This window comes from Phalacrocorax aristotelis, chromosome 28, assembly GCF_949628215.1.
Source record: "Phalacrocorax aristotelis chromosome 28, bGulAri2.1, whole genome shotgun sequence".
Classification (NCBI taxonomy): domain Eukaryota; kingdom Metazoa; phylum Chordata; class Aves; order Suliformes; family Phalacrocoracidae; genus Phalacrocorax; species Phalacrocorax aristotelis.
Window position 1 is genome coordinate 1,537,626 of NC_134303.1, and position 16,883 is coordinate 1,554,508.

The 16,883-nt window shown below is 50.5% G+C and overlaps 1 protein-coding gene across 5 annotated transcripts in view; it reads left to right on the plus strand.

Annotated features, from left to right (window-relative positions):
• BRD4 (bromodomain containing 4) overlaps window positions 1-16,883 on the plus strand; it is an 85,991-nt gene that overhangs the window by 17,729 nt on the left and 51,379 nt on the right. For all 5 annotated transcript variants that reach the window (XR_012657539.1, XM_075076039.1, XM_075076035.1 and 2 more), the window contains exons 2-3: window positions 4,018-4,113; window positions 15,149-15,265. Coding sequence is in view for 4 of the 5 variants with exons in the window: in XM_075076039.1 (XP_074932140.1) it covers window positions 15,246-15,265 (20 nt within the window). In the remaining variant the exon portion in view is untranslated. The remainder of the gene's footprint in view (window positions 1-4,017; window positions 4,114-15,148; window positions 15,266-16,883) is intronic.

The following is a 16,883-nucleotide window of genomic DNA, read 5'->3' on the forward strand; positions in this document are numbered from 1 at the left end:
CTGTTTTCAACTGAATTGTCTTTTTGTCCTGGAGTTAAATGAACCCTGCAGAGCGCAGCCTTCGTTTGCTCCAACAGCCTTGGTGGAGATAAGGTTCCCCAGACAAAATAAGTGGGTTTTGGCAAGATATCTGCTCTCGGCATTGATCTTTTTTTGGCGGCTGCAGAGTCGGGTGGCCTTGTGCGTCGAGCGGGAGCCAGTCTGTCCCACGGAGATGAGATGTTGAAGCCTTGGGTACCTCTTGGTGGTGTCACCCTCTCAGCTGACGATCGTTCGGCCGCTTAAATGAAGAAGAGGCTCAAAGCGGGGAGGTAAAGAACAGTCTCCAGGCTGGACACGGTGCGCCAGGTGGAAGACCACGTCCTTTTGAGGGTTTCCTGCTTCTCTTAAAGTCTTCTGGTGATGCAGTGAGAAGTTCAGGCTGCTCCAGAAGAGGAAAGAGAGTGGAGAAACCTTGAAATGGGGAGATTGACCCAAACCTGAGGGGTACAGAGGGTCCTGGGGGGTGGGTTGTGGAGCTCGGAGAGCTCTCCCAGAATGGACACAGGAGGTGGAGACATGGGTGGGAGAGACCCGAGACCCTGCCCGCTCTGTGGATCCAAAGCGGGGCGAGCAGTGAGCCGTGGCGATCCCCAAATCGGCCTTTTCGCCGCCGTGTTTATCACCTTGGAGTATCTGCAAGGGTGGTTTTGCTTTCCTCCAAGAGCTTGAGGCCCCTGTTCGTGCTAGGCGAGTGCTGTCTCGCCTTCTCCCACATGTTTTTCCTTTTTAGGGGAACATAAATGGGACCTTGATGGCTTTATAGCAACAAAATTTGCTTGAAATAGGAGCTCCCAGGTGAGGAGAAGCACTTAAATGACTTCTAGGGCCAATATTAGCGGGTTCCTGGTTAGCAAGAGTGCTGCTGGAAAATTGGGGGAGTCTTAAGAGGGACTGAGGGGTGAATTTTAGTGGAAAATGCAAGAATATGTAAAATATGAGTCAAAATTCTGCTTAGTAAAGCCGGGACGCTAAAGATGAAGGTTAATTGTCTCATGTTCATGTACTCGCTTTGAGTATAAACTCTTGTGTAGGTTGTTTGATGGCGGAGGTGATTAAACAGTCGGGTTTTTCCGGTGTATAAAGAGCACCGGGAACGGCCGTGGCTCGTTCGGCGAACGTCGTTAGTCTTCGCTCTTGCAGAAATCGGAGGCCGGCGCCAGGCGGTCGGGTTAGCGGGAGAGAAACCATCACCTGAAATCCTGGGATGCTGCGGGCTGGGTGTCCTCCTCCTGCAGCAAACATAAAACCGCCAAGTTTTGTGATCTTTTGAACACCCAAATGCCTCATTCTGAAGAGCAGGCGACCGGGCTTTTGCTCCTGTACCTTGGATTTTGCTAATTTGGTATTAAAAAGCCGGCATCTGCTCAAAAAAGTGAATTTGTAGGGAAAAATTTGTAATTGAACACCAATGAGACTACAAACGCCAACCTTCTTGAGTTAAAACCTGCTTTCTTGAAGCAAAGTACTTGGTAAATTCTTAATTTTGCCACTGACTTTTCAGGTAAATCGGAGTAAACGTATTCCAGCCACCCCCCCCGGCCTCTCAGCTAAGGGATAAGTCATCCTAAGGTGGTTATTCTGGCTTTGATACAAACCTTTTCGTAACGCAGCTCATATTTTCAGATACCCCGAGCTGTTTGCTAGTATCACAGTCCTTGTTTCCTTGGCCTTAGCCTTTTTTTGGGGGGAAAAAAATCCTTATTTTCACTGTTTCTGGGGCTTTTTACGACATCGTTATGCCCCGTACTCTTCAAGTCTTGACTTAAATTCACATATTGATCAAGGTTGAAACGTTTTTCCCCTGAGTTACTGTGATTGCCAGCCTGTAAATGGTACCAGCTCGTTCAGATTTATCCCGACGGGGAAAAAACCGGCAAAGATAGGGAACATAAACCTTCTAAATCACTGATTTTTAGCTTGGTTTTGTAGTTGCGAGTCTTACTAGGAGATCTGGCGTCTTCCTCCCAAAAGCACGTGCTGTTCTTGGAGGTCTTTAACTGCTGGGACCCTACGGAGGGTGCTGGAGAAAGAACTTCATCAAACAAGTCTGAAATCTTAAGCTACTGGTGCCACAGCGGTCAAATCGTGTAGATTTTTAGAAGATTGAAAGTATTGATTTATTTATTCCAATATTTATTTCAATAGTGTGGGATTGTTTTGGTAGGAAGATGGTGAATTCTGCTGAAGGAAGAGCCGCTCTCTGGAGTTATTCCTTCCCCCCCTGCGTTCCAAAAGGAAATTTAAAAGCTACTAAAGGGGTAGAAGGTAAATTATGGTCTTAAAAAATGTATTTTAAGCAAACGGCCTCTTCCTCCAGGCTTCTGAGTTTGATTATTGGGAACCAGAGATGAAATCAAGTCCCTTCTGCATCTGTTCGAGGCTGTGGCTGTCGCTAGCTGGAAAGAAAAATAGTATTTGCAAGCAAAAAACAACCCATATTTGAGATTTAATCTGGTTTCTATTATCAGATTAGTGATGTAATTGTAACTTGTGGCATTCACGGAGCAGGTCTGTTAATGGAGGCACTTGGGAAACAGCAATGCTAACAGAATTAGGGGGGTTTTTAGGTTTATAATCACTAAAAAGCACCAGAAGCGGCCAGAACGGACCATGGGTTGTATCGGAAAAGGTAGGTAGGCAGAAGCACGCGATGCTGCTGGGTGCTTGAGGCTTGCGGTGGATTTACCTGCCTGCAGGGAGCTGTTAGGGTTGTCTCGGAGAAGAAATCGTGTTGTGAGTATTTCAAGAGCTCGTTTGGCCTGGCTGCAGGGTTTGAACCCTTCGAGCAGGTTCGGTGCCCGCCTTCCTCCGGGGTGGGCTTTGCTAGGAAGGCAAAGAGCGAGTATGGCACTCGTAAGATCAGCTGAACCTCTGAAAAACCAGCACTAAAATGTCGATTAAAACCTGGTGGTAATTACTGTGGTGTGACAAAGCGCCGAGCAACCCGTTGAAACTTCCGAGGTTGGCCCCGCCGTGAGCAGGCGGCCTCCAGACATCCCCTTCAGCCTTCGGTATTTCTCACCCTGGGGGCAGGTGAGTCTCGCTTTGCTTTCACTAAATTTTCCACGCCTGTTTGCTAGGGCTAAGCCTAAAGTTAGTCAGAGCTGTTAAGCCAGTCCTTCTTTGGCCTCTTGGGTTTTGCGTGTGTTACTGCGTGCTGAATTCCTTTTTGTTGGGGAAAAAGTGTTGTCTCCTGTATCCTTTATGGCCTGTCCTGCCCCTGAAAAGGAAATTAAGTATTTATTATATATTTTTTTAATAGTTTCATTTATTTTTGGGCTCTGATATACAGCGAGCTGGCTCTGGAGGCGTGCTGGGTGTTTCACAAGCATGAGCGATGTTAAAAAGGCGTTGGTTGTGGTTATGGTCGTCTTCCTGGAGATCGCCTTTGTGGTAGGAGCTTAAATCTCATGTTTGGTGCTTTTTTTTAGGTCATTTCTGTGAAAAGATGAAACACGAGCGTTGCGGTTCTTGTGTTGGGGCTGCAGATGGGTTCGAGACCTCTTGTAAGCTGCTAAGCCAGGCTTTGAGATGCCTAAAGCTGGGCAGCGGTCCCTGGCATTGGGCTAAACCCGGGTCTTAGAACCGGCTTACAGCCTTTCTGAGTAATTTGCGGGTTAAATAACCTCTTGTTTGGGGAAAGCTGAACCCAAGGGATTGGGCCTGTGCTTATCGGAGCGCTCGACAAGAGGTGTATCGGGTTGGTTAGCTCAGATTAAATCATTTTTCTCAGTATATTTAAATTTCTGAAGTGTGCACGCTTTGGATGATGGTCTGACCTGTTGTCTTGGATCCCTTCGCCCACCCACGGCTGCGCTGCTTTTCATCATCAGGGGTTCCTGGTTTTCTGACTCGTCCGTATCATTACCTATAAATAAAAATGGAAATCTGGAGAGCGGAAGGGCGAAGGATCAAAGTTAGCAATGGTTTTTTTGGCCGTAATTCTGAAATAACTCTCCTTTCTTTTCCTTACAGATCTTTCTTTCACAATAGTAGCTCCAAAAATGAAGGTCAGAGGATTCAGCTGGTGAAGAACCACCGAACACCTCGAAGGGGCAACTCTGATTTCAGGTAATTATCCTGAATTTTACTTACCTGCTGATCTACGGGGTGCGGCTTATTTTGGGGCAGTAACGGCTCTTTTTGGGGCTGTCACCGGAGAGAAGGTGATGTAAAGCAGGGACTGCAGGAGTTAATTACAGCCCAGGCATGAGCTGTGCTCGCTGCCTTCTCGAGTGCTTTGGATCGAGTAAATCTCGTCCGAGCTGCAGCCAAAGCGTCCCTGGATTTGCCAGATTTACCGATAGGCGTTTGCCGGCGCGAGCGAGCGGAGACCGGGTTGTGTGAACCTTCAGCCTCGTTAAGGCTGGATCAAACTCGATTGTCCTGACACTCCATTAGGCGCCGAATTTAAATCTGCTTTACCAAGGACGCTGGTTCCAGCAGGGGAAGATAAGAGGGAGAAAGAGCGGAGAGCTGAGGTGGGAGCGCACGGTCAGGGAGAACCTTCACACACGTGAAATAATTCATTGTTTTCTGTATCTTGGTGTATTTCTCTGGTATTTAAGAATACCAGACACAGGGTTTTCCCTCCCTGCACGTACATGTAGAGCTGTATCTCCCATACCAATGCTTTGAGTGAGTCCCGGGGTCTCCGGCTGCTGCCACGGAGTCCAAATTTGGCCCCTTTCTGCTCATTTGGGTGTTTTTGGGAGCCTGCTTCTGGCTCGGATCGCCGTCAGACAGCGCTGTGCCGAGCTGCCTTCTCCTGGGGGTTTGTATCCGCTCAGCTCGGGAAAACGGGGACACAAATGTGATGGGTTTTGGTGCCTTTACCCAGAACTTGCTCTTATGAGCGTGTTTTCTCTGGTAGTTTGCCCCAAAAGGCTTGGTAAGGTAATAAATGGGGAAAACCACCCCAAATACACAACTATTGGGTTTTTTTTCATGGCTTCAGCTTTAAAAAGTACTTGGTTGGCTTTGTGACATCTGAATGTTTTGGAGATTTATCATCTCCAGGAACAGTAATAATCTCCAAGGTGTGTATGGTTACAGACATAGCCCAGACGCGATGAGGGAGCGGCTTTCTGAAGTCTCAGCTGGGAAAAGCTGTATTTTAAATACTCAGCTGCTCTCAGAAGGCCTTGACCTTGGAGGAGTTTTTGTTAGTGGAGAGCAAGAAGCAAAATTGCGGGGGAAAAACCTTTTATCTTTCCAGGAAAAGAACAACTCTTGCAAGTATTGGGCTGGAGTAGCGGGCAGGCATCGAATCTTGTTTTTTCTTCTCAAACTGGGAGCTTTTCTGCAAGGGTCACACTCGGGTCATCCCTGTAGGATGCTGAAATCTGGCATTGTGGTTGAAAACTAATAGTAGAATGGGTTAAAAAGTCATTTTTCTGACTTAGAATTGCTAAACTTCTCTTCAACAACTTTTCTGAGTTGTTCAGTCACCTACAGCCAGGTTCTGCCGTCTTCTCCATCCGCCTGGGTGCGCCGGGTGCTCTGGGGATTTGAGGGAATTGAGTTTGGGGTAACGATGTTGGGTGCCACTGTCTCAAAACAGATATCTGGGGGAAGGCGCAGGCTTGTCTTAACCACAAAGATAACCGGCGACCAACTAGTTTGGACTTTACTCGGGGCAGCTACGGTGAGACGCGCCGATACGCAAATCCGTATCTGCTGGCACCATCCGTCTGCCGTAACAGGAGCCGGCGGCAGGTCGGGCTGTGCCGGCGGGTGAGGACGCGGCGCCACGCTTGGACGGCGCCGTAGAGTTCGCGCCTCTAGATTTTGGGCTGGCGGACGGGGGACCCGTCGCTCGGTGGGGCTGGGGACGTCTGCGTTGGTCCCACTGGATGGGGACATTTTAGGGTTGAGGTGGGTTGGCCTTGGGTGGGTGCCAGGTGCCCACCCAGCCGCTCCATCGCTCCCCTCCTCAACTGGATGGGGGGGGGAATACAACAAAAGGCTCATGGCTCGAGCAAAGGACAGGGAGGTGACTCGGCAGTTACCGCCACGGGCAAACCAGATTCGACTTGGGGAAATTAAATTAAAAATTTGAGAAATTAAACCCGATCTTAAAACCCCTTCTCCCCACCCTTCTCTTCTTCCCGGGTTCAGCGTCACTCCCGAATTCTCCACCTCCCCCCATCAGTTGATCACACAGTGTCTCTGCCGCTCCTTCCTCCTCCTCACACTCTTCCCCAGCTCCAGCAAGGGGTCCCTCCTGTGGGAGGCAGCCCCCCATGAACTTCTCCAGTGTGGGTCATCTGTGGGGCTGCAGTTCCTGCTAGAAGACCTGTTCCAGTGTGGGCTCTTCTCTGTGGGGTCACAGCCTCCCTCAGGCACGTCCACGTGCTCTGGTGTGGGACTCTCCGTGGGGTTGCAGGTGGGCTTCTGCTCCAGCACAGACCCCCGTGGGCTGCAGGGGGACAGCCTGCTCGGCCGTGGGACGCCGTGGGGGTGGGCGTCTGCTCCGCCGCGGACCCCTGCGGGCCGTGGGGGTGGGCGTCTGCTCCGCCGCGGACCCCTGCGGGCCGTGGGGGTGGCCGTCTGCTCCGCCGCGGACCCCTGCGGGCCGTGGGGGTGGCCGTCTGCTCCGCCGCGGACCTCACGGGTGAGGACACGGTGTGAGCCTCAGGGTTTGGGCAGGCAGCAGACGTGGAGCGGTGTCACAGAGCGGTGGTGGGACCTCGACTTCACCTCTGGATCTCAGAGAGAGGACCCGTCACTCAGTGGTGCTGGGGACATCTTGATCCCACTGGATGGAGGCAAGTTAGGGTTAAGGCAGTGGCACTTCCTCCCTTAGGTCTAGCTTAATAATGAATAGTTCTGGTATAAATCACCCTTCACAAATGTGTTTGAGGTTCTGGGATCGTTTAGTTTTCCGGAGAAATGCATCTTGGCCAGAGTTATCTTGGAAAGTGCACGTGGGTGCAAAGGGGGTCTGTTTGAGTGTACGCTAAGAGCTTTAACTGCCGAGCCAGGGGAGGAAGCCGGTACAATATTCACCGAGATATTTTTGTGGTTCAAAAACTGCCTTAAAACTGGGCGGCTGAACCTAAACGGAGCTACTTGAAGTGTCAGATAATTTATGTGCCGGCTTATACACCCATTGTCCTCAAACCCCTGCGGTAAAATGTGGTATAAAATCCTAACGCTGCGCAAAAGCCCCCCTGGATCTGGCTGCGTAGTATGTCCAGCCTAACTTTGTAATCAATAGTTTTGTAATAATATTCTAAGATAGGAATCAATAAAAGTTGATAACTCTGCTCTTTGAAAGTGGCAAAATCTTTATGGCGTCGATGGTTTCTGTGGCAGGGACGTGCTCGCTGTTCAGCAGCTGGGAGCTCTACTGCAAAAAAAGCGTGGGTCTGTGGCTGTTTAAGCTCTTCTCGGGTGTAAAACTGCTCAGATTCCAGTTCAATGATATCTTTTTTTCCTTTGAGCCCTGGAAAAGAGAGCCTAGAAATAGCTGCTCCCCACAAAAAACAGCAGGGACAATGAAATAAACTTCCACGGCGATGTTTTTCTCGTCCCAGCTGCGTAGATACCCCGAAAAGCGGAGGGAGGCCCCGTGGTTCAGGGCACAGGAATAAATAAAACTCTTGTGGTGAGGAAACCTGCTGTATTTAGGGTGGAGAGCGAAGCGATGGCAGAATTCACCGTCTGACCCCCACCTTTTCCCCAGAGACATCCCCTGGGAGCGCCGGGGTAACGCCCGCGCGGATGGAGGCACGGAGGTGGGGGAGCGAGGAATGGCGATGCCGCTACCGGCTGCGGGCGGCGCAGGGCCCAGGCTGGACCTGGGAGAGGCGTCATTAAAACGGAGCGGTGAACACGACTTAAAGATGGGTGGGGTTTTCTTTAGAACCAGGGTGTTTCATATCTTTATCAATGATGTGGATGAGGGGATCTAGTGCACCCTCAGTAAGTTTGCAGGTGATGCCGAGTGGGGAGGGAGCATTGATCTGCTGGAGGGCAGGAAGGCTCTGCAGAGGGACCTGGATGGCCTGGATCCATGGGCTGAGCTTAACTGGGTGAGGTTTAACAAGGCCAGGGGCCTGCCCCAGGCCTGGGGCAGAGGGGCTGGGAAGTGCCCGGCGGAGAAGGCCCTGGGGGTGCTGGCTGAGAGCCGGCTGGGCATGAGCCAGCAGTGCCCGGGTGGCCAAGGAGGCCACCAGCCCCCGGGCTTGTGTCAGCACTGGTGTGGCCAGCAGGAGCCGGGCAGGGATGGGGCCCCTGTGCTCGGCCCTGGGGAGGCCCCACCTCGAATGCTGGGCTCAGGTTTGGGCCCCTCGGGACAAGAAGGGCCTTGAGGGGCTGGAGCGTGTCCAGAGAAGGGCAGCGGGGCTGGGGCAGGGTCTGGAGCACAAGTGTGCTGGGGGGCGGCTGGGGGAGCTGGGGGGGTTTAGCGTGGAGAAGAGGGGGCTGAGGGGAGCCCTTCTCGCTCTCTGCAGCCCCCTGAGAGGGGCTGGGGTGGGGGGGGGGTCGGTCTCTGCTCCCAAGGAACGAGCGATGGGACGAGGGGAAACGGCCTCGAGCTGCGTCAGGGCAGGTTTAGGTTGGGTGTGAGGGGAAATGTCTCCCCTGCCAGAGCGGTCAGGGAGTGGCACAGGCTGCCCCGAGAGGTGGGGGAGTCGCCATCCCTGGGGGGGTCAGACACCGCGCAGACGTGGCCCTTGGGGACATGGTTTAGGCGACCTGGTAGTGTTGGGTTGGGGTTGGACTTGATGATCCTCGAGGTCTTCTCCAACCTTAAGGATTCTATGAACCACAAGGGGTTACAGCAGATACCAAACCTCTGCCACAAGCACCTCGGTGAGGATTTCACTGTCCTATTTCTGCAGGAAATGGTTAAAAAATAAAGTGGAAATCAAAACGCAAAGAGCTCAGAGATAGGAAGCGATGCTGTGGGGTGAGGGTTGCAAATTCTCTTTCTCTGGATGTCAATAAATTCATTTACAGCAGCAGCAAAGTAATTCCTGCGGTGGAAATGGCACCAGCAGCTCAGGGAGGGATAAAAAAATAATATAAATTGTGAAGCTGAGCGGTCGCTCGGTTGGTCCAAGGGAGTTTCTGTAGGAGCGTGGTGGAAACGTGGCCGCGCTACAGACGAGCTTGAGGCTTGTGACCCTGGATTTCACAGAGCGAAACCTCCTGTTTCTGGCAGCAGTCGCTGCTAACGTGCGATAACGTCAAGGTCTGCAGGGGTGCTGCGTCCCGTACGACTTCGGGGAGGGTTTGGGGCAGGCGCCAAACAGCTCAGCCTTCGCATGTCACGCGTCGTAGTTAGAGATATTTTAGTTTTTAAGTATTCTGTATCCTATCTCGGAATTCTTGGGCTGTTCCCTTGAACAGTTTCAAGGAAAAATTGCAGAGGGAAGGAGAGCCGCGGCAGTTTGGGGGAGAGCAAAGTGGAAGGAGGGAAGACAAAAAGGCAGAGTTTAAGGTAAGAGTAAATTTCACCTATTTATTAATCGGTATTTAAACAACGGCACCCATTTCTACACCTTAATGTGTAAAGGGAGAGAGCAGGGTGGGATTTCTCCCTCTTTCACACGCCGATGTTTGCGGCGCAGATGAATCACTAGAAAAACCTGACCCTGCTAGATGTGGATGTATTATTTAGGGTAAAATATTTCCCCTCATCTTAAATCTGGTCCGTGATGGAGTTTGCATGGAGACGCTATCCTGTGGATTCGATTAACCCACTGCAGCGTCCGGCGTGTTTTAACGTCGCCGTAAACGTTGCCGAAGTGCCTGGTCTTGTGTCACGGGTGCCCGGCAGGAGGAAAGGATCTTCTTCCCCCGCCTGCGCCGTCTCCAGGGCGCTGGGGACTAGGTGTTTTGGGTAAATCAATCCGATTTAACTCGAGGGCGTGTAAGATGGATACGGAAGAAGAGGTCTGGACCGCTCGAAAAGCCACAAGCGCTCTAGGAACACTCCTCAATCCCGCTTTTTTTAAGAAAATCTTAAATGCTGTTGTCTAATCCCGGTAGCTAAACCCTGAAATCCTGAATTAATACAGCATAAATTTGCTCCGACACCAGCTTTGGTACAAAAAATGGATTTTTTTTCTTAGAATCCTGCTCCGTTTCATCCTGTGGAGTTGTGCCAAAAGCCGAGCTCATCCCGCGTCTCGCAGAAGGTGAAACCGTGACGCCCCGCACCTTTATCCCCCCACCCAAAATAATTTTACCAGGGGGTCAGAGGGAGCAAACCGCGACGATAAGCGACCCTCGGTCTCGATGACGGTCTCCGCACGAGCACCGTGGAATAAGGTTCACCTCTGCGCCCCCCTCGTTCGGTGTTTCCAATCCATTCCGAAGTGATGTTCATGATGATGATGGAAACGAGTTTCCCCTTCGGTCTCTATCTGATCAGAGAGATTTTGGAGCGTGTGGTTCTTGCACGTGTGGGTCGAGGATTGCTTGCAGAGGGTTGTTGTTGAGATCCTCTGGGCTCCACTTAGCTTTTAATCTTCTCTTTTGATAAAAACATAACCACCTTTTACAGAAATAATAATAATAAACCACCTTGTGCGGTTTTTCTCACCTGCAGGAGGTTGGATTTTGTAAAAACAGATCAGTGACTTGGGGGGAAAAAAGCTCATTTCATATTTTTCTTGTTGGAAAATATCTTGGATTTTGTCTTATTTCTTTTCTTACCTCAGTTTCCCTCCTCCATCGTCAGGACTTTTACTTCGCGCCCGTTCAAGGGCTCTGTTTTTCCTTTATCCTCTTAAAAATCAAGTGTTTTCCAACACAGACACGCCGATGCCGCCTTGTTTTCCAACTAATTAATCCCCGCCACTCGTGTCTTGGTCTCAAAAACCTTTCCTGGTTTGGGTCTTTCCAGCTTTACTTTCCTTGAACCAGCCTTGTCACCCCTGTGGAAGCCAGCAGGTCATTCTGGGTGACGCTGGAGGAATGCGGTCCCTGATTCCACGTGTTAATGGGGATAATTAGCATCTCTTTAAAGCCGAACAGGGACCGGCGGAGTCACCAGCCCTGGAGGTATTTAAAAGACGTGTAGCCCTGGCACCTGGGGACATGGTTTAGGAGACTTGGAGGTGTTGGGCTGGCGGTTGGACTTGACGATCCTCAAAGTCTCTTCCAACCTTAACGGTTCTATGTTTCTATGAACCAGGAGGACAACCTAGATCCTATTTGGCTTGTACTCACTGATCGCTTCCCGACAACCCCTCAGCTCGCTCTGGAGCACCGATAAACGCCACCAAGCAGGCCGCCTCGCGTTCAGCGCTTTCTCGGACGCGACGCTTTGTCTGCTAAACTTTTACAAGCCGCTTTGGCTTCTTAAGGCACCAAATCACCCTGATTTTGGAGCCCGCGTGCACGCCCCGTTAGCCGGCTAGCGTGGGGAGCGGAGCAGCGGTGATACGGTCCGCTTATCAGAGCAGAAGCAGGGTTTAAGGTTAAATTCAGTCGATAAACCCACGCTCGCGCCTGGCCCAGCTTCTCCTTGCACGTCCAACGAGACTGTACCGGCTCCGCTTTGCTGCTTGGGCATCCGAAACCTCCTGCGTCTTCTAAAAGTGGGATTTAAGTATTTTGGTTTTCCTGAAATTAAAGTTGCTGTGGATGGATCCAGCGCTGCAAATGTTGGTTTAACTTAGGTCCAGCTGTCCGCGTGATAGAAATAGTTGGTTTTAACATCCTTAGTTAAACATCTCCAACTCCAAATAGACTAAAACCCATTTTCCGCTTTGGCGGCTCATCTTCCAGGCACTGTCCAGGATGGGCAAATAACTTCCAAAAACCCCCCAAACCTACAAAATCACTTTATTACCTGATAACGCTCATTTCTCGGGGGTTTATTTAAAGATTAATTTCTTCATTGTTTTATTTAGGCTGAGGCAAGGGAGGAGGAGGGATTAGGCTGGCTTCTGGTGAATGCAGCCGCTCTCGCGTTCAGATCTCAGAGCATCTTTGCCGGTCGCTCCTCCAAAATCTTCAGGTTTCCCCCCCGTTAGTCGGACGCTTCCCTGAGCGAGTGAATCCTCGACGCAGTTTCTCTCCTGGCGGCTCTGCTCCCCTGGATCCTCCTCTTCTTTCAGTCTCAAACATCTGCCCCTTTAAACCACCTTGAAATAATTCATCTGCTGAAATAAACACCATTTTCTTGCTTGTCGCACCCTCTTCGAGGTATAGGAGATATTTTTCCCCCCCTTAGGGTGTTTTTTGGAGGCTGGTGCTGTGACAGCATGACGTGTGGTCCTGCTTACTAAGTTTTCCTGCTTTTCAACTGGAAAATATTCCCAAACCGAACGTGCCCACGATCCCTCCTCCTTCACTGCCCTCTGTCACTCTCAAACACGTCACCTTCCTCCATCCTCGGGGACTTCAGGCTTTGCCCGCGTCGCTGCTCGGGCAGGCCGGACTTTGGGCAACGCTTTGTTTTTCCCCCCGTAGAACAAGGGGTTGCTCCGCTTTCTGCATCCCGGCCGCTGCCTCGCGCCCGGCAAAGCCCTCCGGTTTATTCTCTTGTGGTTCCCTTGGCCGGCGTGGCCGGTCCCCACCTCCTCCTCCGCACCCGTGGCTGCGTTCCCTTTTATCCCATCATACGGTGAATTTTCCAGGCTCCTTTCTCCATTTTTTTTTCCCCCTCCAATATCATCTCTGCTTCCCCCATCCCCATCTCCCCCAGCTCAGCTTCAGGGTTAGAAGAAGTCATCCTTCTGCAGGCCTGGCCTGGCAGTTCCCTCTGCCGGCTCCCGCTCCACATTACAGCCCTTTCCCTTCCCGCCTCTTCCCTGGGCGGGGGGAACCAGCGATTTTTTTGGCAGGCAGCGTTAAAATCGCGTGGATCCAGCCCAGGCGCAGGGAGTCCCGGCGAGCTTGAGCCTCCCTACGCCGGCTGCCATCCCAGCGAGGTCCCGTCCTCCCGCATCCCCGTTACTCCCTTGCCTAAAGCGGCGCCTAAGCGTTAGTCGCGGTATCGGCTCGGCGTTTCTCCTGACCGTCCCGCGTTGCCTCCAGGCGAGAGAGGGGGTGTCGTGCGGGGCGCGGGGGCCCGCCTCTGGCCGGTAAGGTTAACGAAGGCTTTGCAGTCGCCGCGTCTTGAGATGGTGCTACCTGCGGGTTTTCTTAATCTACAGCTGGATTGTTTTCTTCTTATTAATTATTCTCTTAATCTCTAGATGAAGGTGGTGCTACGGTGGGGTTTTCTTAATCCTGAGAAATGAAGAAAACCCGAACGTAGCGCTGCCTGTAGCACAATCTGTAATGCAGAGCAGATTTCTAATCTAACAGGGATTACCTTTCTAATCTACAACACAGATGAGATTAAAAAAACCCAAATTTAACACCATCTTAATCTCTAGATTAAGAAAACCTGAACGTAGCACCACCTATAGCACGATCTATAACACAGATTAGATTTCTGATCTAGTACAGGCTAGATCTCTAATCTAGAATAGAAATTTCTAATCTAATAGGGGTTACATTTCTGATCTATAGTACAGATTAGTTAAAGAAAACCCAAATTTAACACCATTTTAATCTCTAGGTTAGGAAAACCTGAACGTAGCACCACCTATAGCACAATCTTTAATACAGATTAGATTTCTGATCTAGTACAGACTAGCGATTTCTAATCTAATAGGGATTACATTTCTAATCTATAACGCAGATGAGATTAAGAAAACTGAAATTTAACACATCTTAATCTCTAGATTAAGAAAACCTGAAGGTGGCACCGTCTATAGCACGATCTAACACAGATTAGATTTCTAATTAGAATAGAGATTTCTACTCTAATAGGGATTACATTCCTAATCTATAGGACAGATGAGATTAAGACAACCCAAATTTAACACCATTTTAGTCCCTAGATTAAGAAAACCTGAGCGTAGCACCATCTATAATACAGGCTACATTTCTAATCTAGAATAGAGATTTCTGATCTGTCATACAGGGGAGTTTAAGAACGCCTGCCCGTAGCGCCGTCTTAATCTATAGGGTAAGAAAACCCAAACGTAGCGCTTCGGCGCTGAAGGAAACGCTGCCGTCGCGTCCGCGGGGCAGTCTGTGACGCGGATCAGATTCGGGACTGCGCCTCCCCGTGCGGTGAGAGCGGGGTTTGCATCCTCCGTCCTTCCTCCTTGTTTTGCTGCCGGTTTTTCACCGCAGAGGAGACGCCGAAACCCGACTGCGTTAAACTCCCCGATGAGCTGCTCCCTACCGATAATTGTATTTTCTTTTTTTTCTTCTGAGATATCGGAGGCCGCTTCGGAGCGGGGAGCGTCCCGCGCGCGCCGCGGCGACGTCCCTGTTTCTGGCGGGGGAGGAGGCTGGGGCCGAGTCGGGCTACGAACCCTCGGCCCATCGAGACGGGCCGAGCGACTGCTAAAAATGGAAATTTTCTGACTTTATTTCTGATATTTTGACACACGGATGGGGCAGAAATGTGAGAGCGGAGCCGTGATGTAACGACCGGGTGGGGGGAGAGGGTCAAAGCATCCTTTTTTTGGGGGGGAGAGAAGAATGGTGTAAATTGGTGTATTTTCAGTGAATCCATTAAAAAAAACCATCGGTAGAGTTTGAAAACCCAAGAGGAGACTGGTAGGATCTCTCCAGAGGAGGAAGACGACGGTAAAAAACATAAGGGATAAACTAAATAAGTGAAAATAAAAGGGTAAATGTGATTCTAATACTTAACCCCCTGGCTGGCCGATTAGAGCCTTTGCCTTGAAGTGGAGGGAGAAGAAATGAAAAGCGATGATGAAATATTTTCCCTTTTCTTTAAAAAAAACCAAACCAACAACTCCTTGGCTTCCTCTTCCGGCTGGCTCTGGGAGAGCTATTGTACTGAGAGGGAGCAGAAGGAAATCAGGCGGTCGCAGTCCTTGGAACGATGAATTTCAGGAAAGAGCTCGCCCTAAAGGTGGAAAAATGCCCGGGAGAAACATAAACCGGTGGCGGTTCCTCGTTTTTTCCATAGGTGTCTCGTGTTTGCAGGTGTCAGTAGGTTCCTCTGCTTCGCTGAACTGCGGATGTACGTTTTTTTAAAAATCTGTAATTCTCTGAAGGTAGGATGCCTTGGGTTGATGCCTCAGATTAATTGCTGTGTTTGTTTTGTCAGCTACAGTATCTAAAGGCATTTGTGCCTGAAGCCACGGAAGATAGATGGACAAGCCAAGCAACTTCTGACTCTGCATCATTTTCTGGGGCAAAATTATATGGCAATGTATCCTACAAGGTAATGTAGCCCTTTGCAGTGAGTAAAGAGGATTCCCTTTGCTTGGCCACCGCTTGATACCGCTTGAGAGCTTCCCTTTCACAGGCCACCTAGAGGAATCAGCACTGCCCCGAAGCAAAATTCGAGGAATTTTGCAAGAGAGGGAGATTCAAATTGCCTCCAAATTGTGTTGTGTTTGAGTTAAATCTCCCCCGCAGAGAGCGGGCGGGCTACCCCTGCTAAGGGGGAAGAAAATGGGGAGCCAAATGAAAGCTGGGAGTAGAGAGGTTTCACAGGACGGCTGAGCCTAACAGCTCTCCGGGTGTGATGCTCCCGTATCCGCAGCTATAAAATCTCCCAGGTGAACGAAGGGAGGCTGCCGCAGCCTTCTTGCCGCTTGAGCGATGCTTCAGCTCGCTTGGAGCCCCTGAAAAGTTAAACCCCATCATCTAAAAGCCCCAAATCTGACGTTGCCCTGGCGTGTTAGTGGATCGGTGTTGGTTTTAGGCCAGTAAAAGCAACGGACTGCAGACTTGAAGCAGGGCTTTAAGACTGGCTGAGGTTTTCTGGGGACTCGGAAGCCGTTGAGGGATGTGGCAGGTAAAATGATGCAGATGCTTCATCTCTCTGGCTCTTCGTCCCTTGCTGCGGTGCGTGCAGAGACCACCTCTGCGCCTCCAGCCCACCACCAGAGGCACGGGGCTGCTCTACGGCAGCAGAATAAAAACCCAAACCCGTGGCCAGATGCGCGTATACGTACCTGTACGTACTTAGGTACCGAGTCACAGCCAAGTATATGTGCGGAAGTTTGCTCCGCCGAGGTTAATGCCCCGGCGCCGAGTGGGGTTTTTTCCCAGATCACGCAGGGCTGGCGGTCCTAAACCAAGTCAGTTCTGCCCCAGCTGAGAAGGGACTGGATAACCCCACGAGTGGAGAGGTGGGAGACGTTTTCTTCCTCCCTTTCCCCCGGGTGTCACTTGAAACTGGTGAATAACCAGCCTCTTAATTCACCTCGCCCGATCCATAGTGGTCATCTCTAATTAACAGCCGCACGTCTTTAAGCTTAAACACGTGCTACGTGTGCTCAGCGTTAAATTGGGCGAAGGACGCACGTCCCAGAGGGTGTTGTTCCACGAGGAGGGTCCCACACGCCCAGCGAGGGTGGGGGTCCCCCACGTGGTGGTGGTGAAGCCGCCGGTTGACAGCGGCCGGTCCTGCCTCGGGGGTGACCCCTTCACGCAGCTGTAGCTTAAGACGATGGACGGGCTGCGTGTGGTCTTTGGAGAGCTCTGAAATACGCCCTGGGAGAAGTCCGTAGGCTCAGCAGAAATGGCTTTTTTTCCCCAAGTTTCTAGTCTTCAGCATGATATTTAAATGATCTACCTCAAGATTATCTATGTAAATTAGCTACCTTAAGGTTGTCTGCCTAGGTTATCTGCTTTAAGACGCTCTACTTTAAGATGATCTACCTAAAGATGATCTGCCTAAGGATTGTCTACCTGGATTATCTCCTAGTTTATCTAAATTATCTACCTAAAGGTGATCTGCCTAAATGATTTACCTAGATGTTCTACCTAAAGATTATCTACCTAAATTATCTACTTAACTACGTAAAGTTAGTATCTACCTAGATTATTAA